The sequence below is a fragment of the Anopheles marshallii genome, chromosome 3, assembly GCF_943734725.1.
Source record: "Anopheles marshallii chromosome 3, idAnoMarsDA_429_01, whole genome shotgun sequence".
Taxonomy (NCBI): Eukaryota; Metazoa; Arthropoda; class Insecta; order Diptera; family Culicidae; genus Anopheles; species Anopheles marshallii.
The window spans coordinates 2,000,932-2,028,458 of NC_071327.1; the positions used below are offsets into that span (position 1 = coordinate 2,000,932).

At 42.1% G+C, this 27,527-nt stretch overlaps 1 protein-coding gene across 1 annotated transcript; it reads right to left on the reverse strand.

Annotated features, from left to right (window-relative positions):
- Nucleotides 1–608: 608 nt before the first annotated feature.
- On the reverse strand, nt 609–23,508 carry LOC128714284 (piezo-type mechanosensitive ion channel component). The gene is made up of 31 exons (XM_053809160.1): nt 23,445–23,508; nt 20,227–20,322; nt 19,589–20,153; nt 19,221–19,515; nt 18,726–18,884; nt 17,367–17,460; nt 16,637–16,764; nt 16,374–16,571; nt 15,887–16,309; nt 15,668–15,813; nt 15,454–15,597; nt 13,825–15,387; nt 13,418–13,750; nt 13,183–13,343; nt 12,127–12,251; nt 11,607–11,951; nt 11,089–11,473; nt 9,914–9,970; nt 8,507–8,652; nt 7,598–7,897; nt 6,327–6,715; nt 5,725–6,042; nt 5,240–5,308; nt 4,811–4,945; nt 3,937–4,111; nt 3,448–3,869; nt 2,620–2,947; nt 1,804–2,552; nt 1,308–1,738; nt 1,014–1,236; nt 609–927 (listed from the first exon to the last, which is right to left on the reverse strand). The coding sequence occupies exons 1-31, from the start codon at nt 23,506–23,508 to the stop codon at nt 609–611; spliced, it is 9,285 nt and encodes a 3,094-aa protein (XP_053665135.1).
- Between the last annotated feature and the right edge of the window lie 4,019 nt (nt 23,509–27,527).

Below are 27,527 nucleotides of genomic sequence, written 5' to 3' on the forward strand. Positions count from 1 at the left end.
ATATCTATGGTGTTGTGTTTATCCGCTAACCGCCGGGATTTATCAATGAATGCAAATTGATCCGTTTCGCACATATTACTTGCGTGAAGTTTTTGTACTGCATCATTTACTCGTGTTCGTGACAAATGGAAGCAAAAGGATGTTAGCAAAACCTGTGTATAACCAGTAGTGAGAAGCGAAATATGATAATAATGCATGACATTTACATGGAACGCGCTTTTCGACTAGTTTTCGAATTAAATTCAAGATTCAGTTAAGCGTTCGTTCGTTCGTTTACGACGCTATGCGAATAAAATTTACACCCCGTTTCTGCTCACTCTCAACGATGTTTATGTACAAAGAATATTTTAATCGCTCCCTGGCTTTTCCTGCACGTTTAACTCGAAATTTACTACTTTTCGATTGTCTTCATCTATCCGTCTCATTATGTGTATATGTTTCTTCATTCATGCGTATTGCTTTAAAATGGTTTTATGCTTTTATCCGATATAAATTAACAAAGATCTATAACGACATCGAAACAACTTTCACACTTGCCCATTCGACCATTAACAAATATAACCATTTTTTATCACAAAACCCAAACACAACATATCATTCACGTCCGCTTATTCTTGCTTCGGGTGCGATTCGGGCTGATCCGTCATAGTGTCCGTTTCATCGTCCCCGCCACCTTCGTTTTTGGGCCGGGTCCATTTGATCATCGTCTCCGGTGATCGGTAGAGGAATAGCAATTTGGCAAACAGATCCTCCTCCAGCGTAAATTCGGATGATTCGCGCACCAGATAAATGTCCAGACAGAGCTGAACTACCCGATCGACGTACGGCAAATCTTCAAACATAATCTTCGAGCTGGCACCCGAAAAGATGCTTGTTCGCAGCATACGCGAGAACACGAGAATCATCGTCGAGTAGATACCGATAATGCTACGGATTTGGGACGGGAAACAAATGTAAGTGAATATATTTTTAACTTCTTTTCCCGATCATTATTCAATCATTTTTCTTCTTACCCTCCTGCAGCAATTGAACTAATGGTGCTTGGAAAGATTTTATCGTTGAACATGTAAATCACCAGATAGTTGGCGCAATCGGCATACGGCAATCGAATAAAGTATTTTTCATACAACGCGTCAGCACAATCTTCCGTTGCTTCCCACCAACTAACGTTCGATTTCTCATCCATGTATAGCTGCCGTAACTGCATGTTCCGATAGTTTTCATCCGCTTCATCATCTACAATAAAGATAATCATAACCATTTTGAAAATTTGCTGTCCATATTTTTCAAATTATATTCCTACTCACTATCGGCTGTTTTCACCAGCTGATGAACTGGCCTAATCGAGCCACTATTTTGCACACGTAAAAACTTTGGCATAATGTTCATCAAGGCAGCCATATCGTTGTCTTTCTCTCTAGTGAGCGAATTTATGAGCGCTTGACGTGCGGGACCATCCTCTAGCTGGAACGTGCGTTCCTCCGATATGACGCCCGGATTTTCCTTCGAATTGGTCATCCTACTTATCGTGTATCGGAACCGGCAGGTAAGCGTTACGTTGTTAATCAAATCGTTTAACAACCGATTCCGATCGGGTGGTGAAATGTTCCAGATGGAAGTCGAGCTTATACCGAGCTGTACCGCCGCCACATCCGCCGGTTCATAGTTCGAAAGGAACGTCTGCGCGGCACGCTCCATAAACGGTGCCGTAAAGTTTGACCAATTGTTTGGGGTTAGTCTATAGAAAGTAACACTCATATTAGCGAGGAACGTTAAGACAACTTCTTCTGCAACAATACCTACCCATAGATGCTGTTGTTTTGTGCACTCATCGCATACACCGGTTCGTACGTTCCAATCCGTAACTCCACCGACACATCGTGCGGAATGTTAGGCTGACCGACCGCATTGCTGAACGCGAACAGTGCCAGCGGGAACCAGATCAGAAAGATTATTCCCAGCATCATTCCACCACCCATCAGATATTTCACCATCGAACCCTTCTTCTGACCACGCGGTGCCGGAAGATCTTCCTCCAGCTGGCGCATACACTTCAGCTGATACACGTTGGAGAAGATGTCCTCCATCTTCAACCAATCGAACAACGTCATCGATGTGTCCGTCCAGATCCAGTCCATCAGTGTACGCAGCTCGAACAGGAACGGTACGGTCATGAACAGTTTAAATCCAGAGAAGTTGGCCATCGTGAAGCCCTTCGTTAGAAAGTTGCCCAAAATCCGAGCTGGGTAACCACACCGTATCTGATACGCCGAGAAAAGCAGGTAGAAACATTTGATCATGTAGTACACAATCGGCGGAGTAGTTGCATTGAAGCTGCGCTCCGTTGTCGCAGGTAACACGAAAAACATCCACACGTGCAGACCGATGATCAGAATGAATTGGAACACTATCTTGCCAAGTATGTGCTTGCGTAGATACAACGCTCGATCCACCACTATCAAGAAAAACTGAATGAGCAACATCAGTAGAAATGTGACTGGTACTCGATTTTCTTCAAAGTATGACAAAACCCCACCGTCGCCGTCTTGACTCTGCAAAGAGGGGGAAACACACATTCAATAATAATCCTTAGCATGTCTATCTACTCGATACACGTACCCCAAAGGATGAGAAACCAAAAAGAATTACAAAAAAGTTTATGAAATCGCACAGGAACATGTATCCGTACACGTCGGTCGTTTTGCGGGATGTACGGTCGAACAGCTGGGCAAAGAACGCCTTCAATGCCGCTGAGTATCTCAAGAACGACGCCTTCGCTATTTGTGGGAAGTACTTTTTCGTTGGCTCCGAATGAACGGTAACACAAAGCACGTTTGGCTCCTCTTCGCCTGTCGGTTCCTCCACGATCGTTCTATCTTTTTCGTTAATTTTTACCATCGAAAGTCCGGTCAGTTCATCCGGTGGACGTATTTCCAATGTTTCGCGTCTAAAAAAAAAAATAATTTTAGTAATAAAGAAATAAAATGGGTATACTTTAAATTGGTTCAGTAACATAAGTTTAAAAACACTTTAGAGACCATACCCGATAGGATCTACGGTAATAACGAACTTAGCTACTGATAAGGCCATCTTTTCAAGTGCCATTGGAGGAAACATTCTTTCACTTCCACTCGAAAAATGTCTTCGTATGAATAAAGTGTGGCTTTTAATAAACAACATTACTGTCTCCCTTCGTGATATTCGAGCTTAATGAATGAAATAATAGAAAGGATCAATTTATATGAGCAAAAACTCCACAATAACACACGAAAATTTAAAACCTTGCTTAACGTTTCTAACTTCATCCATCGGTGGACGACATTTTGCTTGCTGAAGCGCATTTCTTAAGTTCAAAAGATATTCTTCACGATGCTTTCTTCCTCGCAAAAAATATAATAGCGTTAAATAAGAAACTTTAAATGGAACCAAACACGCTAGAGATCTTACTTTTTCTCATTGTCGTCTGCCAACGCCATTAGCGCCTTTGCACGCTCGTCATTTGTGTCCACCTGGTACAGTCCTTCTGTGAGTGCCCCTTCGTCTGTTGGGTCCGATTTCCACAGACCAAGCGACTTCAGTATAAACCGATGACAGTATAGCATAAGCAGCAACATGAGATCGTACGTTGCATAGCCGTCTTTTCGCTCAATGCCGAACAGCCGTGCTACGTGGAACGGTTGATTGGAAGGTATTGGAGTCTGGTTCCACCAGAACATTTCAAACTGACCGATACACTTCACCAGCACCACCATTTGAGTGTACGCGATCAGCATCGTCCAGAAAGTTTGAGCTGGACGCGGGAACGTGAGCGTACCCCAGAGCGTTACCATCAATGGAAGGGGCAGTGAAAGCAAACTGGCGGAGTTAACCTAAAATTGTAATATAATGAAATTAAGCATAAGACAAAGATCACGCCATACATGTTGCTACACTTACCTGATTTAAAAACACTACAAAGTAGCAAATAAAATCGGTGTGTGACATAACGGCGTACCATGCTGCTTGAAACAGCTCGAACAGTATGGAGTGTTTTCGCGACGAGAAGTCTTCGTCGGAGCTCACCTCATCTAGAGTACGTTTGACGGCTTCGGTAGAGCTGCCGTCGGTTTTGCTGTGGAGATAAAGGCTTGAATGAAAACATTGGCACAAACTGAAGTGAACAATATTCAACAGTAGCGACGACTTCAATATTTCTATTGTTTATCGATCATGCTCTACAATTTACATAAGTAATGTTATTCCTTTACAGCAAGTAAGGCATACTAAGCATTGGTTATTCAATCCAACAATCAACAGGCGCATAGAAATATTTACCAGCCTTCGACCAATACATTATATATTATCATTGCAGAAACATTTTGTTAAAGGTAGTGAAGAGTGCCTTAGAACTGTTAGCCCTAAAAAAATAATTCCCAAAATTTCTTTTAATGTGCACAATCATTTTGTGAAATAGATCAAATATCCACCTGATGTCAGTTTGCTGACGGCTAAAGATTGCTCATTCGAATGCTGTATGTTTTTTTTCGTGATCAATTTTGAATTATTAGTTTTATCCAAGATCATGAAAACAACACCTAGACCAGCAAATTGACTACAAGCGATAAGTGGGTTATTGGGAGTACGATACGTTGTGGAAGATGTTCAAAAAAGACGTCATAAAGTGAGCTTTGGTGCAGTGAGATCATGTTCATTTATGAGTGCAGTGTGTAGTTAGCAGATCTGTGACGACATGGAATTTATATCCTGCAGTGAAGAAGTGCGTGCTGCTGCACTTTTGCGGTGTTTTGCATTTCGAGTATAGGGACTGTACCTGTCCAGCGTATCATTGGAATAGTAGCGGTACGGTATCCCATCTTCGTCCAGACCGCGTTCGGCCGACGGTGCCGAGATTAGTATCTCGGGTAGTAAACTATTACTGCGCCTACGGTGATAGTATGATTCGAGTCTTTGGATGGTGTGTGTGTGTGATAAATACAACAACCAAATAAAGTATAAGGATCATACAAAACGTCGACAAACAAAAATACTGGTTGAAAAGATAACTCAATTTTCTAATAAATCGGTACAAAATTTATAAAACAAACATAAAACTAACATGGATAGTGTATGATTTCCATCATCATCAATTATAATAATTAATAGCAAAGTCGATAGTTTCTAAATACATTTGTTCAAGCAGCTACCACAAATAGACGTAAAGTGCTTTACCGAGGATCAATCTGTACAGATTGATACTTACTCTTCTCTTAGCGGATCTTTACGACTGATCATCGCTAACGCTGCTCCTAATCCACTTACTGTATGCAGTCTGAACGAAATATAAATATTACAAACAACTGCATTAATATTCTTCATCAAAACAACACCACAAATTAATTGTCGATATGTTGAAACATTTCGAACGAATCAGCAAAAACAGAGCGATCAACTAAATAAGCATTCAAAAATATATACAGCTATGTGCAAGTTTTTCATTCTAGTTAATGTACAATCTATTGCTATACTCTCTATCTAATGTCGCTACTAAAAGCAGTTTTGTGACATTACGGTGCCCAAAATACAAAATCATCATGGCACCATTAGGAAAGTTGGCAATCGGTAACCAGTCGCTGTTTAACGAAATAAATTGACAGTTGGCTCTCTCTCTTTTTCTTTTTCTCTTTCTCATCTTTTAGATCCGTTCTGTGCTTTAATGGTGTAGTTCTGTAGTATTCATAGTATTACCCTTCATCCCCAAGCTGCCGTTCTGTACAGTATTCCTGCCGATCACGGATTGTGTTAGGTTTGGCTTCGCTTTCGCTCGCCGTGTCCGGTTGGACATCGGACACCGTGAACGTTACCGCTGGCGACGATGGAACGGCAGACGCCGGCTGTTCCGCTTCCGCATAGTCCCGTTCGTAGTCAGTGTTGTCGTTAACGTTACTACTGTTGAATCTACTGATGGATGCAAGCGATCCGGGACGGGACAATATACTACTGCTACTAGAGCCTGAGTGTGCCGAACCCGAATGAGCCGTACCTTCGGGCTGTGGTGAAGTACTACTGCGTAAATTTAATGGTTAAAATTGAAATCATAATAGGTACAAGAGCGGTTACAGGAAGGATGCAATGCGGGACATACTAGTTGCCTCTCTATAGTAGCTCAAGCCATGTTCTAAAAGTACACACATATTACGTTAGTTTCGCGTTACATGATTCCTTCACCACAATGTTATTTACACACACAAAAACACTTCGATCAACTGATCGGTTAGGCTCACACTACGAACAAATGGGCTTGCTATTCCCGTTCTCTTTGACAAAGCCTTAACGGATGGAGAACTTACCTGGCCGTTCGCGATACACAGTGCGTCCATACACCGTCCTTGTCACGTACACCAACACCGAAGCCGGGCGTTTCTTTCAGCACCTGCTTTTCGCGGGTCAGCACACGCATCACGTAACGATAGTTACGAGAAGCACGATGGAGCCGCAACGTCAGAGAACCAACGGCACCGGCCAAGAACGCGGGTATTAGCGCTAATCCCGACAAGGAAAATTTACTCTTCTTCTCTTCCGGGGCAGCTTCCTTAGTGCCCTCAACTTCATCCTCTTCGTCGCTCAGCAGACGTGCCTCTTCGTCCGTAACCGACTGTTGGGCATGCAACTCCCGACTCGGGCCTCCCGTTTGAGCATCCGGTGCATCTAACGCAGTCGGTTTTCGTTGTCGAGTGGCCTAAAATAATGAACAAACGATTAGCAAATGCGAAGCACTCGTGTTTAGAAAGCTAACAGCCCATGAATACATTCCACAAGCCTTAATTTTGAACATAAGCCAGTTACAGAAAAGGAAACGATTACAAACAGTGAGGCGATTTCTGTGCAGTTCCTTATGCTAAATCGCAAAGTCCAAGCTTGGTACCGAAACCTACTGTTTTCCTGCTAGTTACACGCGCAACCCACGAAAGAGGAAAATAGCTCCCAGAAACGTACAGAGTAAGGGACACAGAGTCCAGAATGCACGGCGTCGAAGCAACAACGGTATGGAAGGAAAAAGGTGAACAACGAGCATAATGTGAGCAGAAGTAGTCGAATGAACCAAACAATTGCTAAATTATCGTTTTTTAGACAATCTCGGTGGTGATGAATGAATACTTTGATGAAATGGAAATAATATACAGTGACGCATATAGCATTTTTCATAACTATACAAACACAATTAGTTCCATAAAATTTGAAAAATACTACAAAAACTAATGAAAAGAAGAACAAAATTGTTATTACACAATTTTTCATGGAAAGCATAGAAAAAAATTAATAGCAAAATTAACTAAATAAATTATTACGATAACGTAAGCAAAAAGAATGATAATAGAAAACTACAAAAGCAAAAAATAAAACTAAGTAATAGAACAGAAAATAACAACTCGTTTCGCAAGTTCTAAGACGCATGGAAACAGGTCGAAAAACAAAGAAATCAACAGAACACGTAATGCAGAACTGGTAAGAAACAATGAGAAAAAAACACATCAATGGAACTAGCATTATGCAACACCAAGTACGCGCATGAAATATCAAAATACGGCGAAAATCGAACGGAAATAAACGCAAAACTCACTGAATGAGCTGAATCGTGCGGTGCTAATGGTTCGGAAAGGGCAGATCGTTCCGGTAGGGCAGTATTACAGTCGTCCGTACCGCGCTCACCGGCGCTCATGCCTACTTGTCTGCGCCGTACAACGGCCGGTGACGATAGACGTCGACGTAACGGTGGATGTGGCCGATCATCTGCCTGCAGATCGCTGGACGCTAGTGTAGGAGCCTGATCGACCTCTTTAGTGTCCTCATTATCAGAACGGTCGCCGTACGCAAACTCATACACCTCTTGCTGTCTTTGCTTGCGCAATTGTGCGGCCAACTATTGCGATTGTGTGCATGGGCAGGGATGCGGTTCGTTTTATAACAACACAGGCGCATTGTAACAAGTGCAGATATCACAGGCGACGTGGTGACGTGGTTAAAGGATGCACGAACAATGCACGTGTCGAGCAAGGGTTGAGAGTGAATTGGTTTTAACGGGCAACAACAATGGATGCACGTCCGCCAGTAAGTTGTGGTGTTGTACATACAGTGCAAAGTACAGTGATGGCACAGGCAATGGGTGTATTGTGATAATAGAAATTAGATAAAAAAAACACAAAAAATTTATATAATTTAAACGAAATGCGTTTTTGACTCAGTGCGCAGTGAACAGCATTAAAAAAAAACATTTATATCATAGAAATAGTTCAAACCACAGGCGAGCTTTCGAAGTGAACGAATAACACAACAACAGCAACACATACACAGTGCGACATATTAATCGGTGTAAAGATACACTTACAAATAACAGGAAAATATGGGGTAAAAACAAAATATCCGCCTTTCTACAACAGTTCTTTTCGGAAATCCAATAAAATAATCAAATTATCAACCAATAAAATTATTATCGTATGCAGCCTTGAACTGAGCACACACACAAACTTACCCGTCCCAGCGTAAGCCTATGGCGGATCCGTTGATCCTTTGGTGATGTTTCATCCATATCATCTTCATATTCATGTGGTTCCATTAGATCCAGCTCAAACTCCTGTTCCACCTCCTCAAACATGTAATAGTCACCGGACCGTATGGCTGAAAGGAGCATATAATAAGGACGAATTAATTGCTTTGTATTGATTGGAATCTTTAAAGTTCATAATATACCCAAATAACGAATAAAGCTTATTCTACGGGGTTTATCGTGTATAGAACAAATCAAAGATCGGTGGCACCAGATCTTTGTGTGCTGGGGAACTGACAGAATAACTTAAATTCGTTAATGTTACTTATAACCTTTTTGTCACACCTGTAACCAAGGAATGGCAGAGATCTTTTGCTATTTAAAAATCAATTTGGACAGTAAGTGCTTACAACGAAGATAACAAATAAACCAGTTACTTAATTATGCCAATAACAAACTAACGAAATAGTGCAATCCTTTGTGACGTGAAGGTGTGACGAAGTATTGCCAATAGGATGTGCTAAAAGTGATAAACCTATAACCAGGTAAATTTTAAAATTTCGCGAATGTGGAGAAGATAAACCAGTTTTTAAATATGCAATCACCGGGATATTTATTTCCCAGTTTTTTTTTTCTTTCCACTACATTTGTTTTGAACCAGGATGAACTTTTTGATAAGTTCCCAACCGATCTCAATGAGAAACGATTTTTGCATTTTCCAGGCGATTCAAGGTTAGTATATAGCTCGACTATTGCTAGGATGTCGATTGTGAAGCGTTAGGAAAGCTTTATGCCTGAATTAACCACATATTGCCATGAGTAAACGTAAAACTGGTTAGAAAAGAAATGACAGACAGGCAGATATATTAGAGACACGTTTCCTAGCCAGTATATAGAGACGATTAGGAACATTACGACCAGCCAACCAAACCACTGACAGAGAGAGGGTACATCCACCCTAGTGTTTTAGTCACAAATGACTACAGATGGGAAACAAATACTCCTACCGGTACACGAAACAGTGACAGTTATCTCTCCCAGTTATTAGTACGGCGTGTGGGTACAACTAAGATTCAACCACAAAATCACATCCCATATCGTTCCGGAACTACCGGCTCAAAACCTAGCAGCTCTAATTGCGCAACACTTTTGCAAATGGAACAAACAACAAACAGAGCGTTAACCGAAAGCGATACAGCGCTGGGAGAGAAAAAGTGCATCCAGCATCCGAATACTACATACTCCAACGAACGATGGGGTAATAGAATTCTCTAGCAATGAATACGCGATGGGAGTGGTGGGAGGACAACAAAACAAAGAAAAAAGAGATTATACGGTTATGCAAAAAGCGAAGGAATCGCGGTTCCGGCGCTTTTTGCCACCGTCCGTTACCCGTTGGTCGGTGTTCCGATATTTTGCGCTTCAAGCTCGACCTATGGTCGACAGTATCTATAATAAGAGGAAGAGAGAAAACAAAACCGAGGGTTGAAAATGTAACAAAAGGCATAGTGTAGTGGCAACATATTGACAACGAGTGCAACACTTGTGGACGTGCGTTTAGGGAAGAAAATAGTAAAATATACTTCATTTTCACTAGTACAAGGGTACTACTGTCACCGGCCAAATTTCACTGAGCTAAGTTTTGGGTTCAGTATGCAAAAAAAAAAATGCAATAGATAATTTAAGGATAACTTTTAGTTAAAGGATAAGTTTTTGGCTTAGGTTGGTCGGGGGCTTGGTCATTTCACTTGAAATTCAACAAAAATAGATGTTGCACACCTACAATTACGCAATCCCAAAACATAGCTCAAAAGGTCAACCGATGTAGAATACACCCGTACAAGCTGTTTTTTAAGTAATCTTCTTAGTGATCTAACGCAGTATTTAGTAGTAAGATGCAACAAACAATCTTGCATAGATTTGTGTTATAAATTGGCGAACTTTTCCTGAAAGTTGACGAATATTCGATACACGTAAAGGCATAAGAAAGTTATTTACTCTATTGCCCACATAATATATGTACAGACATTAAATCACTTTCACTAAGTGCATCACAAGAATCAGATTATTCTTTTCCATGCACAGAATTTTACGACTTTTACATTCGATTTTATCACTTTTAATTGTTATATCTATTGACAGCTTAAAGTAGTATATAGAAAAATGTAAACACAACAGAGAAAAAAATATTTATTTGTTAAACTATGTACAATTATTGATAATTGATAGACTTGCTGCCTCTATCATTGCGATACATTCTTACCTTGCGGGTTCGAGGTTTAGTAAATTTGGGTAATCATTGTATTACAGCTATGAAGGTATTATAAACTAGTCTTTAGTGTTTTTTGTGCAATTAAAACGAGTGCAGACTGAAAGACGAAAGCAGCTGCGCGTGTCAGTGAATGAGAAACGTAACGTAAGCAACGTTGATTCATCACGTAAGATAAGTAAGAGAGCAAAATTAATGTAAGTAATAGAGAAGAATATAAAACAGAATCGTTTGAAATGCGGTACACGACACGAACATCAATAAATGTACGGTAAGGAAAGTGGTAAAATATAATTACACTCGTGGTGTGATACAGGTGAACGCGATCGAGCGGAACGGATCGAGTCCCGCAAACCGGCTTCACCAACCGGACCCCAGAAGCTGCGTGATCGCGACCGTCGCCGGGATATGGGGCCACCGTTCGCGGTGGTCGTTACCTCATCGTACCGCGTGGTATCCTCATCCACGAACAGCGACACCAAGAAGCTCGAACGACGGCGCGCACCGACCGCATCACCTCCGGTCAGTTCATCCGGTACGCCGGAACCAGATCCTATGCTCGACAACCGTCGGTGGCGTGGTTGGTTTGGTGCGAAGGTAGCCGAACGCGGAGAGCGAGGTGAACGCGGTGATTGAGAAGGTTGCTGAGAATGGTCATTATTGTCTCGACCGTTACCGGGTTCCTAAAATAAGCAATACAGCCTAATCATTAACGGTTCAAATTCCTAATCTGAATTGTTTCTTAAAAAGTCTAATCAATGTGCCGGTCGGGGCCAATCGAACCCGCTGGTAAGTGAACAGTTTTAAGCGAATTACTTCAGTTGGCATGGAGATGTTGCCGGAAGGCACTGTGCGATGTTGCGCTTTTGGACTAACAGTTAGTTCATTATTTGCTGGCCATGATACTGCGTTCAAACTCGATTGTCGGCGATGCTGTCGCGTTTGCAGTGCCGTTTTGGTTGGTGGCATAAGCGTGTTAGTGGTTGTGGCCACGAACTGCGGTTGCTCCTTATCAAACGGTGGTGGTGAAAACACAGGGAACGTATCATCTGGGCTGCACACGCGGGCCATCAAATCATTAGGCGAATCAAACGACATTCGCTGAGGATCCAAATAAGCATCCAGCGACACCGTCATTAGAGCGGAACTTGGCGATGGTACCTACGGTGGAAGGGTGTAATAGTTATTCGTAATAGGTTTCGTATACTGAGCTATCTGCCGGATATTGCGGAATATCTTAATTTTCCGTGTTTCTGATCCGATAAATAGCCGTCAACTCACGCATCACTAATGATTTCATTGCTCTCCATGATCAAACATCGGTAACCCAACAAACCTGCGTTTGGTACGATCCTCGTCCCACCGTCAATCCACCGTTGTCCGAGGGCATTTCCGAGAGACCCTCGCCTTCGATAAACATTGAATTGGCCGCTATTTCGTCCTCTATCGGTGTGTGGTATCCTGTATATGATGACATACTATGAGTCTGCGGTAGCTGACGCCGTCCGGCATCTTCCGGGTGTGTAGTAAAATAGTAAGCAGCGCAAGTACATTGATAGTATTTTGTACGTTTGTCGTAAGGAATGATGGAAAGAGAAAAGAAACGAAAGAAAGGAACCACCCATACCACCGTCTCCGTTCCGGTTAGCCTTTTGAACGATTGTTAAATTCTCCATGCCACTTCTAACTGCATTCAAAATATGCTACAAGGTTTGCATTCACACAAGCCCAGTGTGCTACAGGAAGTGTTTCAAATTACATCTACCATATAACTAGATAACGTAATACGCTGGTGCAACACTACACTACTATGCACATTTGCTTGTAAAAGGCAACAATGATCAAGAATGAATTGTGATCCAAAATGCTTAGTGAGCCAAACCAAACAACGATCTTATTTGTATTCATTCTTTAAAATAGTAACTAATCGTTAGATGTTTTACAGAATTGGTAATCTTTTGCTAGATGATTATCCTCACAGTTAAGTTCCGTTCTACACCCATCACTAATACATAAATAAATGTCCCAAAATAGGTGAAAGACCTAAAAGTTAAACTAACTTAAAATATAAAATAAAAATACTTACTCCAGCTCGGGTGTCTCATGCACATAGTTAAATGTCGCACAAGTTACATCTTATACCACAACAATGAACGTAAGTAAGTAAGTGAGCGATCTTCAAAATTTAAATTCGCTATTACTTTAAATGTTCGCGTTATGCTAATTCTTGACAGAACGCGGATAGATAGGTAGCGCAAAAAAGATCTCCTTCGACGCATTAAACGAATAATGAAACGTATTTGCAAAACGCAACCCATAACATATGTAGCTGCTAGTTGGAAAAGAAATTGATCTGATATCGGGTGCACTGTTAGGATCTGAAAAGGGTTACCTATCGCATGAGTGGCAGGATCTTGCACAGCCTCCAGAATTTTCTGCTGCGTCGCTTTAATACGATCCATTTTGGCTTTGATTTTTTCCAATATCTGTCGTTCACGTTCCGCTTCTTGCGCACTTTCTTTGATTCGCAGTTCCTCAATCAACTCGGCACCTCTATAAAATATCAAAATTAAATTCAATTCAGCACAAGACATTACATGATCGAACCCCACCCTAATGTAACTTACCTAGATGCCAAATATTTGCTCGCCTTCGACTCGTTGATGATGTGGCAGAAGTAGTGACTTGAGAATAGACGCCGCTGCAACAGTAGAAAGGCGAAACACATTCCATCCCAAAACAGGCCTGCATCGGACGGATGAGGAATATTGCACTGTTCTCCTGGATCCACAGTACCAGGTGGAAGTGGTGGAAGTGCTGATGATAGGCAGTTCATCCCTAACAACTGCATTACCCAGCAATTGTTGTTCACTAGGTTCTCCAGGAACAGACAACCGAAAAGTTGCAGAAATGCTTTGGCGCCTATCACGAACACATTATAGCATATGAGAATGTTCCAGCTGAAAAGTAGCCAATCAGTACAAAAGGAAGTCAATCACAATTAACATCAATAAAACACAATGATAGTACTTACCGCTTCAGAATATACTCAATCGAATGTAGATAGAAGTCTGTTCCTTGCCACAGGAAAAAGAACGCACCGATCAGGTAACCTATCGAGAACAAATTCACCCGACTCGATCCGGACAGGAACACAACAGCCAACGTAAACCAAAAGGACACCAAAAACAGCGTCCGCTTCAGCATATCCAACCAATTGCGCACCTTTGTGATAAAGTCCGGTGTTGGATTCTGCAAAGTTCCCTCATCAAGCTTTTTGAAATCCTCCAGCACCGACTGATTGCTGCCCCCACCGAATCCCCGCGGTGGATTTGTCTCCAACCGAAATACAACCGTTTGGCGACAGAGAAACATTAGCAGTACAAAGTCCGACACCATCTTGTTGGCAAAGCTTCTAAACCCGTTCGTATTTTCGGGCAGCATGGCCCAGATACGGAAGTGATCCAACTGCGGTATAAACCACGGATAGTTGACACACGCGAGCGGTGGCAGCCCGATAAACAGTAGGTACTGTATAGGTATAATTACTACGATGAACCACGTCAGTGGTTTCCAAAGACGCTGCAATCCTTCACGCGTCATGTGGAACAAAATCGCGAGCCATATGGCGTAGAAAATAGAAAACACGTCCATGCGATTTCCAATCACCACAATCAACGTCACCAGTGAAATTTCAACTCCAAATTTGTAGTATCCGTAGTTGAACAAATACTGGATCATCCTTGGTATATCCTTGTCCGCATCGACCCGAACAACATTCGGAAACATTAGAGCGGGAGTTTTCGGTGACTGTCCTAGCCGTATGCGGTGTATCGTTTGGCGTAAAATGGTCACCGTATGAACGGTCACTATAAGTATGTACACCAGGTATGGTCTCAGCAGGTCGGACAACGTTTCACCCGATCCGGTTTTGCGCATTCCGAACCATTTGGCATTGTTCATGTCCATCTGTGTTGTGTTCGCATCAATATTTGGACATTCGCTTTGGAAATTTTCCTCCTTGATGTACTTCACCTGATAAATCATGGTTAAGATCAGCATTATTGCGGAGAACAGCGACATGATGCGCGTTATTCTAATCAGCTGTATGTACATCAGTGAATCCTTTCCGGTTGTGTGTGCTTTTACCGTGAAAACCGACAGCACAACGTACAACAGGTGCAGAAAGTTGACCGAGTTCACGCTCAGTGAAAATGCCACTATTAACACTATCTTCAGCATGTGGATCTCGAAGAACAGCCAAGTTAATTCCAGCAGTTGCAGCGATTGTTTCCACGCCTTTCGTGCGAAACCGGTAATCTCCTGTCTCGAGAGCTTCCGGAACCGAAAATCTTCCAACTTTTCACTTTGATCATCTACATCAATGAACTTTTCTTGCACTGGTTGAGCATCCGATGGTATGGACGGTTTTGGAGGTGGTTGTCCTTCTGTTGTTGCGATGGATTGAGCCGAAGGTACTGCAGTGGCTTCAATAGGATTGCTTTCGGCATTAGTAAATGTACCATAGGCGGGACCTTCGGTAACCGGCGCTGCAGGTTCATGGTTTTCTTCATCTTCCGACGGATCCTCGGTTTGGCTGTCGAAACAAGTATAAACGTAATGATTATTCCCGTAACTATTGAAAACTATGCACCATACTTACACGGTTGGTATTTCACTAATAACCAGAAACCGGTCATGACAATAGTGCAGCTGGATAACAGTAATGATAACAACCAATGTTGGATTAACCAGGTGTAAAAACAACTGACCAGTTTTAAATATCTCCAATCCTATGTCTTCTTGTCTACAAATAGAAAGCGTATTATAGCATATCGTATGTACACGATGTTATTAACTTCCAGAAAGATACATACAACTCTTTTGATATGCCTATTGCTGCCCAATACCCTGGAAACTGCTCAAATTGATGCAAGTAAACCAATATTAAAATGGCCATCGAGTACATGATAACTGTCAGCCAAAACGTAAACATGACTCTACGCCACACTCGGAAGGAAAACTGAAAAGAAAAGCGTGATAGTAGACGAGATTATAGGCGGGTTTCGTTTTATGACATTCCCACAATTACTCACCTGGAATGTAAGTACAAAGCACAAGAATAACACCATGTACACGATTCGGAATACAGTCATCCGGTTACCGATGATGGCGGAAAGAAATAGCGTTAGGGCCACCACCCAGATCCAGAACTTGATCATTAACGAACGTACGAACTTCGCCATCTTGTCCACGATCGCAGACGATTTTTTATCTTGCACATGTTCAGTAACCGACGAAGGACCTGTAGCGGCAGTCGTTGCTGCTCCTACTGGTAGCTGCAGTGGGGCGGCCATGTTAGCGATCATCGATTCCCGGCGCTCCGTTTGTTTCTCCTGGATTCGTTGACGCAACGAAATCCAAAACATCGTGGTGAATAGCGACTTCACAAGCAGCGGAACGCATGGATACTCGGTGCGTCTAACGAATCCCACTTGTTCTAAATTGATACCAGAACCCTAGTACAACGAACAGCGTTATTATTACATGGTTTCACTAGTCTTGTCTACTACCAAAACTTACATCCACGACTGTCGGCAGCTCAGCCTCTGTAAGATTCATCCCGTAGAGAAACTGGGCCAATAGGAGAAGCTCCGCATATATCACCAGAAATGGACTAGAATTAAGCATATTTCTGCGATGGTTCGGTAAGATCCAGATTGCATTAGCCCACAGCAGTAGTACGAATGTCAACCAACTGTGATACATGATGCTCCAAACCTGTAAAAACGATGCGGACAATATTGTATTTCAGATAACTTGTTTAACTTGTTACGTCTACTCACCATCATTATAACGTTGGTAAAGATGTAGCTATTCTTGTAAATGTAAGTGGCCACATTCCGAATGGCCAGCAGCGCCTGCTCGAAGAAACTGGATGGTTCTTCTTCTTCTGAAATAGTTTTATTCCTTGCTTTAGTATTTTCGTGAAACACATTACAAAAATGAATATCGTATGAGTTTCGTTTTAGTTTGTGGTTGCAAATAAATGTTCAAGATATTTTTCAGAATATAGTATAGCGAGTGAGTTCATTGTGGATTTCATCGTTGAGTGTTTACCCATTACCGAATCACCGTACAAATGCAGGATCATATTTACAGATGCATATACACACAGGCAACAGTTTGCGGGATGTGCGCATGAAAAGCATTCGACACGGAATTTTCAATGCCAATAATAACAAAAAAAGAAATGGAGAAAATTAAGAGTAAAAAGTAATTAAGTACAATAAAGTTAAACAGTTGAGCGTGTGTATGAAACAATGAATACAAAGCATGTTGTGCAACAGTAAGGATGACTGACGATATCTTTTTTAAACACAAAATTGTGTGCAAATTAACATTTATTTATATAACATTCTCTCAGGTGCACTACTTTTGAGCGTGCATGTAAGCAATGCGCACTTTTTACTACTATTTCTTTTTTTACTACTTTCTTCAAAAGCTATATTCGTCAGATTTGTGCAATGTAACACTAAAAGATGCATTGGAATTAATTTCACTTTCTTCACTTACCTAACGTTTCTAATGCTATTTGATCTGTTTGAGCGCCTTCTTTGCCATCGTTTGCAGAAGCATCTCGTATTCTATGCGTTCCTCGACGCATCAGCTGCAAAGGAAAAGGAAGAACGGGTTTAAAACCATGGAAACAACAGACTTTATTGCAACAATTATATTTACAACACGGAGGGTATATTACAGTAAATAACACACACGGTTAAAACACAGCATAATAGGAAGTAGATTAATACAGGACTTGGAATAAAAAAGATATTTAAAATTTGGAACAATAAAACCAATCATTTCACTGTGGAACCACGTGACAGGATACATTTTCTATCGTCGATTTCTTTATCTTGCTCTTACTAACTAGTGGATGAAGAACGGGGAGAACAATATGCAAATCGAATACGTACGGGTGTCCGCTCGTCCGGAATGTCGGAATTTACCACTATGGTGTTGTCTCTGCCGTATGTCGTCGACCTACCGTAGGTATAGTATCCCCTAGCATTTGGACCATTGGTTTGACACTGTGTTTTTTGTTATATCGGTGGTGATGATCCAGAAGCACGTGTCCCCAGAGCCAGTCATCCCGCCCGCATGTCCCACACACGCACACACAAAATGTTAGGATGATGATGAAGGTGCATGAATAGACAATAGCATGTGATTGGCGATCGTGTAAATTATCAAACAAAATCGCGCAGTGAATGTTAAGAAGTTATAAGTTATAGATATAAGCAATGTAGTAAAAAACATCCCATCGAAAATCATCATTGACAGATCGTAAGAATATTGTAAGAAAGAAAGAAAAGAAAAAAGAAAGAACAGAAACACGCTGAGTAAACAATATTTTTTGGACAATAAATAAAAAAGGTTAGTAGAAAAGCTTCAAGAATATTAAAAAAACAGTATTATAAATATTAATTAAACGTCAGTCCAAACAAATGTTAATTTTAAATTAAATAAATGGAAAAAAACACAACAAATAGTTAGCAAAAGTTGTCTCTAACGAACTGCAATGTAGCTTTCATTATTTATGAAGAATTTCTAACATGTAAGCAATGTGTTAATGTAGCGTACAATGAGCTGAACCGACACAACTTTTACCAGTTTCTTCTCATGGATTTATGTTTACATCTTCTGAAAAGCAATTCAGCTTAAGTGGGCAACAGCTTACCTTGATAGTTTGTTTAACTCTAAGCTATCGGTAGGATTTGCATAACTTGTGGAATTTACAAACTAAACGAAATCTTACATCTATCACTAATCCAGCAAGCTTGAAGACTACAATAATCAGGAGCTAAAGCAAGCAAAGCAACACATAATAAGGAAAATTATGTTCCTTCAAAATGTACTAGCAACAATGCTTACTTTCACCTTCCGTGCCGCACCACGCCACCGATCGCTGGTGAGCGTTTTGCGCAGAATGTTTTTGCGCTGCATACGGAAAGAGATCTGATTTTGCAGCCTAATGCCGTTTTCGAGCTGACTCGACAGATCCATCCGTTTTTTATCCTTCGCCACATCGCTCTTGTGCAACGAATTTGTAGTACCACAATTTAATTGTCGAGCGATCGAATCAAACATGCACATGCATTAGCAACGCACGTTATAGCAGTAGTTACGATAGCGATTATTCAATCGGGAGACCCGTTTAGCATTACAACGCAGTATAATACGGCATCATGTTGCATGTTAGAGAGTGCATGTTACGAGAGAGTGGAAAAAGGATTTAGTTTCGAGCGTCCATGCCCGACATTCCAATGATGGGGTTCGTAAGCAATGGGATGAAATTGGATTTCAGAATTATTGTTACTGCATTCCTTTTCCCGTCAAACCTCCAAGACCTTCCCGCGCGGTACTTACTCTTGTTCGTAGTAGTAAAGATGAAGTCATCGTTAAGGTGTAGTAGCAGATGAGCAGGAAGATCGGATTGAGATACACATCCGTGTCAAAGTCCGAGTTGAAAGACACGTTCCGGATATCGGTCCCATTGGCTAGGTTACAGGACGAATTGAGAATAGGCTTCAGCGCAAGCACTCGCGCTGTGGTATCGTTGAAATACAACACTTCCTGAGGCCATGGATTCTGGTATGCCAGAAACAGCACTATATGTATGACTAGAACCACCAACGTAATCTTTAAAACTATTCCAAATGCCCTGTATGGGAAAGAAAACGGAATAATATAAGACACCTATCCGTCTTGATGTTGAGAATGATTCGCCACCATACCTATCTAGCTTCTTATAGCATGCCCACCATGAAGCAGCACCCAAAAATACAATAAAGTACACTCCGCTCTGCGCGGACGGTTGAATGATGCCTGCCACACACAGCATACACATCGACAACAACACGCCCAGCTTCGTGAAGAAGGGCAACCGCTCGGGACTAATGAGACTCGTTTGTAGTTCGGACTCGTCTCCATCAGCTGCAGCCGATTCTTGTACGGAACTGACCGTTCCCTGTTCGTTGTCATCCTGTGCGCTGTTTGCACCAGCACCTCTAACACGCCGACGTCTGGGAACTATCACTCCAGTCAGCTTCCTCAGCACGAATAGTATTATGAAGCCAAAGAATACGAGGATCACATCGGGTGCCAACCAGTACACCACCATCCAACCATTCAAATTATTGAACGACACCAGACCAATGTGGCGTAGTACGATTTCGCCCAAGCTGCACGGTTCAATCGAACTCCCGGGAAAGCCGATCAGTATCAGCTGGAACACGATCGTGACCGCTAGATCCACTACAGCGCACAGAATAAGTAGCCTCATGAACAGGCCAGTTGGTCCTGAAAGTTATATATGTGGAAACCGTACAACTACTAATATGTCCAGGATTATTGGAGGCAGCTTGTTCCTTACCCAAGATAGTTTTTTTGTTGGCGACAGGCACATACGGTATAGACAATAAGAATACCACATATGGAATGGCCAGTCCTACCGGTCTCATCAACACACCTGAAAGCGAAAGATAAACAAATACGAAACGATCATCAAGTGTCATATCACTCAATCAGATTATGGTATACCAGTTCGATAAGATATCATCAAAGTGACGCTGAGCCAATAATTCCATAAATTAATGACATTATCAATCAATATCTGTGACCTGAAAATTGATATGAGACCAATAGATAACAAACCTCCTGCTACCTCCAAAAACCTACTATTATCAACGAGTCTACGTCAGGAAACGCCACAGGCAGGCGCTTTACCGCAGTACATGAACTTACATCTGCTGGAAAGCCTAGAGTATCTATACAAACCAAGGGTTTTGTTGTAAAACAGCTAGTTACACATTTAAAGTGACGTAGAAATATTATTTGAATGAATTATTGTTTCTGGTCTGGTTTCATACGAATTCTCATAAAAAGTAAAAAGAGTTTTAAAATTGTAATGATGGTGAACATTCGTAAGCTTCATGTAACGTTACGCTCTAAAAAAAATAGTGATGCCACACTGTAGGCTTTCTCTTTTTTAAAGCTCCTGGGAATCGAAGGAAGAAAAAAGCTGATCCAACCGTAAACACACAGCGTTTCGTACACTCCCAAAGTACCTTCGAAGCTCATCAAAGTACCTTCACCCTGACGAAGGGCGTCAGGGCGAGCCCAAAAAGCACACCCGGAAGAAGCGCCACGTTGCATTTACAGGCGTGCGCCACTTTTCCTCGTGGGACACCGTCGTGTAAAACATCGTCCACAAATCCACAAATCCTATGTGCAGGCAACCGTCAATGCCGTAGGGGACGGGAAAAGGTTATGGTGAAAATGACCAGTTCTCACTGCGTTTGCCGAGGGAGTGTAATAAAATTAGCATACAAGTTGAGCCCACGGGAGTACATCCCGCTGACATTACTACCGAGGCAATCCACGGTCCATCCACAAAACCGGGTGTTGGTTTGCAAAAGGTTAGCTCACGCTCGGCTACTTGTCTAGGGGTAGTAATGGCTCTAATGGGACGTGATATACTAACACGTCCATCGTTGACCACTCTTGTGTTCCAGAGCAAGACAGAATGTTGACTGCATGATTTATGTCCTCTTTAATCCCGGTTCCAGTGGTACATTCGTGTCCTGCGATGGCTCATTTCGCAGTACCATGCGCCGTGAAAGTGATACGCACCATTACAAATCACCTCATCACTAGGTACGGAAGAAACGCAACATTGCCACGAGTTCGGAAACAGGCGGCCTAATACCTCCTAAATATCTCGATTATGGGAGCTTCCGTAGTTGACCTCGTTTACCCAAAGGTAACCCACCCAACCGCAAGGCACCCGTAGGGCAGTAATATCAATTAGGAAAGGCGCGAAAAGCAAACCGTGCAGGCACTGCGTTTTGGTTTTTATTACAAACAAACCACGAGCTAAGTCAATCGAAATCATTCTGCCACACGACACGCCAAACTTGACCTGCCGACCGGAAACGACACCACACTCTGCACATAGTTTGCCCTTTCACTTTTATGCTCGGGTTCGCGCTGCTTTTCCAGGACAACATCGTACGACTTTGTTGACCGTGGGGAAAAATTAGGTCAGTGTAGGATATTCTCATCATAAAATCGCACTGCGCAGGACACCCTGACATCGTACGTCTCCCAGGTAATTGAAAGCTCAGTTCACACATTCTAGCACCACTAATCCGATCACACACATAGACGTGGTTTGTTTATTCTGAGCATGTTTCATCCATCCCGACTTGGGGAAATCCTTTGATTGACATCAGCTTCATTCACCTTAAGCACGAAAGCGTTCTTACACTTTTCTGATGTCCGCCAGCGCATAGCGGACGGTCAGGAAAAAGGATATTGGCACATAAGTAAATACCTGCAAAGTAAATAACAAACCTCGGACAAAGGTGACTAACTCATCCTAAAAGGTGGGTGCTATACTATGTGGTATCAAGCTCTCCGCTAATCGGAGTCATTTTTTATTGCATTACAAGCAATTCGTTCCTCGTCGTTTCTTCGCCATCATCCACAAATCCAAAGTAAACAATGACCATCAATTACGCAGCTAATTCTTCTAGCAGAGCTGCAATTTGAGCATAACATCACAAGATAACGATATCGTTCCACTGTCTTTTCTTAGCAGACATTCTAGAATTGGATTATCGCAATATTAAACTCCGAATATGTTACCAGAAATCATACAATATATAACAACAAATCAAGCGAATTGGAAGACTTCTAGGAAATCTAACTGATCTACCCTACAATGAATTGAAATCATCGCCTAACATTCGATTATTCGTTGAAGCACAACAATCGTACGAAAACCAGGTCAATAATTATGTAATGGGAACTAAATTCACGAAAACACATTTACATTGATTTTTGTCCCAACCGCGAAACAGTCAACACTTAAAGTCAACTGGAGGAAAGAATCACATCGAATAAAAACACCTGCACTCACTCCCATCGTGCCAATGACCTAGCTGAAGGTCCCACCACCCCAGCTGGCCCACAAACCAACCACCAGACTCAGAGTCGTACCGGATCCGGAATCACTTCCCCTTCCGGTGGACACAGCATATCGCAGCGAATGCGATGATACCTACTCTTTCACACAATGACCGTTCGATCGTACACCCGGGCACACTAGACAACAGCGCGTCCTTCTATCTGACATTTTAATCATTTTCCTTCGGTGTCTTGCGTCACACCCACCACACAAAGAGGTGGCGATAGGCCACCACACGGGAACGGAACGAAATCACTGTCCCAGAAATCTTTGCATTCCCGAGACACCCCCGGACGTGGCAGGATTTCCTGACCTTTCCGTTTACATTTCCGCCGTGCTGTTTGAGGAGTTTAGATAGCAAGCTGTTATCCTTTTGCTGCTTTCGCCATGGTTCGTTCTAATTTGTAGGAAGAAAAAATGTAGGAAACCCGACACCCCAATACTGTTCGTATCCTGTTCCCCTGCACAACAACTGAACGCACCAAAAAATTTTACGACACCCGTTCCGAAAAGGTAGTAAATTAAATTTAATGATAAATGCCTACACAACATCGTATCCCTTTGCCGCACCCACCATTATCTGATGCATCAGCAAACACAACCCGTCGGCCCATACTTACATGTTGCCAGAATGAGCGGTAGAACCAACCGTTGAACAACAAGGCACAGGAAGTAGTTCGCCATCCTGGACGAATTTGGAAGATGCCAGTTCCTAGGTTATTCGAGGATGTGAACGTACGCTTATATCAACTATACGAACTCATTCAGTTCTGCTGCTGAAAGTAAATAAATGGAAAATGCATTAAAATATTTGTCTGTGTTCAATGTAAATAATATTCTTCTTTTATCACATGATTTGCTCAACAACGATAAAAAGGACTTTTGCACTGTGTTGAAGAACTCTTTAAAATATTGAACACACTCAGGCAATCGAAAAGTTGCTAGAAAAGCTAGAAAAACACATTTGCCCAAGGACGGTAGACCTCCCCTTTTCGCACCAAACACCAGAAGGCAAAGGTCATTGTTCCGTATAGTCGAGTGAAAGTGAAATCACGCCATCCTGACGCACCATAATAACCATACCGCCATATCGAGAGGTCCGTGTTTCGTGCTTTTCCTTTTGTTTTCTTTACTAGTATATTTCCGTTTTTTTGCATTTTAATCACACCAGAAACATTACCCTTTAGCAATCCGGCTAGATCTAGGAGTGCCCGGGAAAATTAGTTCCGTTTTCAACTAAAGTATGAATATTCATAACTATTACTGAGCACGATGCTTCGGCCTGGAGGGAACGTATTATCGAGTGCTACATGACATTCTGTTTAATCTTGTGACAAATTAATTCCACTCATAAGATTACCAGCAATTCCGGGGACATGTACAAGACATCTTGCTCCAGATTAAATTGATAAATGTTGTCATAATAATGTAATGTCTTTAGCTTAATGCGTTGTTTGGGGCGACCCGGTGGCATGATGGTCTTTACACGTCGCCGGTCTTTACACGTCGCCGGGCCGCCGCCGGACACGAAAGGAGCGGACCAAAATCCCATCCGGACCAATCTTCCGTAGCAAAAACTGACTATCCGGGGGTACGTGGTAAAATAAGCGAATACGGCCAGGGTAGATCTTGGACGTTAGATCTTCGCCATTGAACATTAGGTGCACCATCATCATATAAATACGTGATAAATAACAAATAAATTACTTTCAATGTGTTTACTAACTATTTGAAAAATTATAAAAAATAGTTAAACAGAATGTAAGGACAAACCTCCATTGAATTACTGAGCAAACATCTTAATTACTCTGCCCAACAATTTTTATCAATAAAATATGGACGCTAGATAAAGATTACTTTCAACGCGCACGTCATCGGCAAAACGCCATTGAGAAGCTCACGATCAGGTGAATATTATCCGTTTTTTTGCACCTTCAAGATGATTTTCGTACCCATGGCCCGGCACTGGTCGGAACAACGCACGCACACATAACACGTTGTTGCTCGACGATGTTGCCTGTTGGACCAGTGGCAGCAGGTTCGTATGGCTCACACACGTCTAATGCACGCGACGGAAGACTGATGGTTGATGAACTATCGGTATGCATGCATATCATTAGCGTAATTAGGAGCGAAATGAGAAACACCAGCAAACCCACCGGAAGGCACTTATTTTTTGCACCTATTCTCTTGTCATCCAACGCTAATCTTCCAGCACTCATCGCACAGCGCGCGTCCGAAAACTTTGCTGTATCCCCCAGATCCAATCTCCAAAGTACTTAACGTCCTCTAAGTATCCAACGTAAGGTTAATTAACTCACCCTTAGCAGTGATAGCCGTGTCCATCATTCGTTAAAGTGTGCCGCTCGTACGCTCATGGCTCAGGTGCAGTAGAACCCATTGGAATGTAGCGAACGTTTGCGTGATCGCCAGCGTATCATCATGCGGATTAAAAAGGGGATTGGTCACCACGGAAGCAAAACAACATTTGTTCCACGCGAAATCCCGGACTTTCAAACAGTGCACGCGGAAGGAAGACGAGGTTTGAAGAGGAAGCGACCTGTTTACATTTGCCAAAAATCGGTTGCGAAATATTTACGACAAGCAGTAGCAGCACCACCACCACCACCATTAGCAAATTGCAAGCGTGAATTCATCTGGTTAGCTGCCTCTAAATGTACAATAAACCAAAAATTGATAGCCCAAACATGCGTTGACGATGTGGACGAGAATGAGTTGGACAAAATATATAAAAAACGCCCACCCAAGGCATTGTGACTGCATCTTACAGAACTCCTTCGAAACGGGAGGCATATTCGGAAATAGAAACTGCAAACAGCAGCATCAGTAGCAGTGAAATCGGGATGCTATCTGCAAGTGCTAGAGCCAACCTATGACATCATGGTCAAATAACTCCCCTGGACAGACAAGCGGTCCACATAGACAGAAAAAATGAAATATGGTCGAATCATATGTATATAATCAGTTTAGAAGTTGTTGCACAGTGTGTTCGTTTTTTTGTCCCAAGTTTGTAAAACTTTTTATATGCGCAGTATGGAATGCTCCCTTGAAGAATTGGTACCAAGCTTTCTCCAACTTATGCAACACACCCTTAGAATACCATTGTACGAAAAGCTTCACACATACACGTTCATTTTCTCCATTGTAATGCCTGCGGTTAAAACCACTCACAGAACTTACAAACGCCGGTGGTATTAAGCGCGAACAGAACCTCGCTGCTAATCAGCTGAATGACATCATCGGACGCGAGCACGAGCCAACGGCACGCGGAGCACAACCAGCTCGAACAAACTTTGACGCGGCCGGAGTAAATCAGCGCCCATTGAATAATCCGAAAAAAGACGTTCACGTAACGGATGAAAAATGTTTACCACGGAGCGGCTGGCTGGCCGGTTTTATGCAAATCGATCCCGCGCTGGACATACATTTTTTGGCACACGGGTTTCATGGGTTATTAAATCGGAAACAACCCTCCATTTTCGCATTGCTTCGCAATCACACCGAAAGGTTATCATCGTGTGTTTTTGTGACACCCTTGACATTGGGACAGTTAGCTAGGGGTGGAAAAGATCTACCGCAGCAGAGCATTACTACGCCATTCACCAAAAACACACACCCTGACCAGTTAAAAGCACATTCTCCCAGCGGACGATTCATGTCATGCAAATACAACTGTTACAATAAACTGCCCAACTTCGCCCAATCAATACTATTGATTCTTCGCTTCGCAAAGTAAATGAAACATTGCACACACTGCGACGGTAACAACCAAAGTCACACACGGTATATGGCACGGTTTAAAACGATTTATAAATGCAGTGCAGCAGCAGACATGACATGATTTCACGTTCTACGCGTTAGTCACCATTGCGGGTCTTTGTCCCACAGATAGCGGGATGAATTATGTATTCCGAAACCCCGCGGACACAAGAGTCGGGGTGCCTTTCCGTTTGACTTTCTTCTTGCTTGCTTCTTTGATAAGCGATCTATCGGCTCTTTGTGGCGCATTGAAGACCCCAGATGCACTTTGCGTGAACTTTTTGAAGTAGCAGACGAGATTATACTTCTTGTAGGCTAATTTAGTAGCGATTGTTGAGCTACACTGCCTTGCGTAACTCCAGTACTACTTGTATATCATTATTTATTTGATAAAACTACAAGAGTTAAGTGAAGTGTTCTAGAATTTTGTTTTGTTTTCTTTGCTGTTCACTCTGTGCATCTTTTAACCGATATGTAATATAGTTTTTTTTGTACAAGCTCATCAGTATTTCTGTAACTCATCAGTATGGGCAATGTTTCAAATGAATCGTAACAAACTTTAACAAACAACCTTATTCATTAAATTCATATCAATTACGTCGCCTTATTCATCATCCCTTTAACAACCTAGCTAGTGGCGGGTACTATCTTGATGCATTAACAAGGAAAGGCGACTCCAATTCACGAGCACTAACCTTCACGATTGTCCTTGCCCCAAAACTCTTTACCTAACTATGCGAAAGAGAAATTTAAAAAAACAACAACATACACGATTGTATTCCATTTCACACCCAATAAAAACACATTTTTTTGGCAAACAACCGGCACCTTTTTCGGTATCGATTAAGCTTCCGACCGGCACCTGATGTTGTTGCTGGTTTTTGTTTTGGATTTGTAAGTCAAAGAAAAAATCCGACCCACCC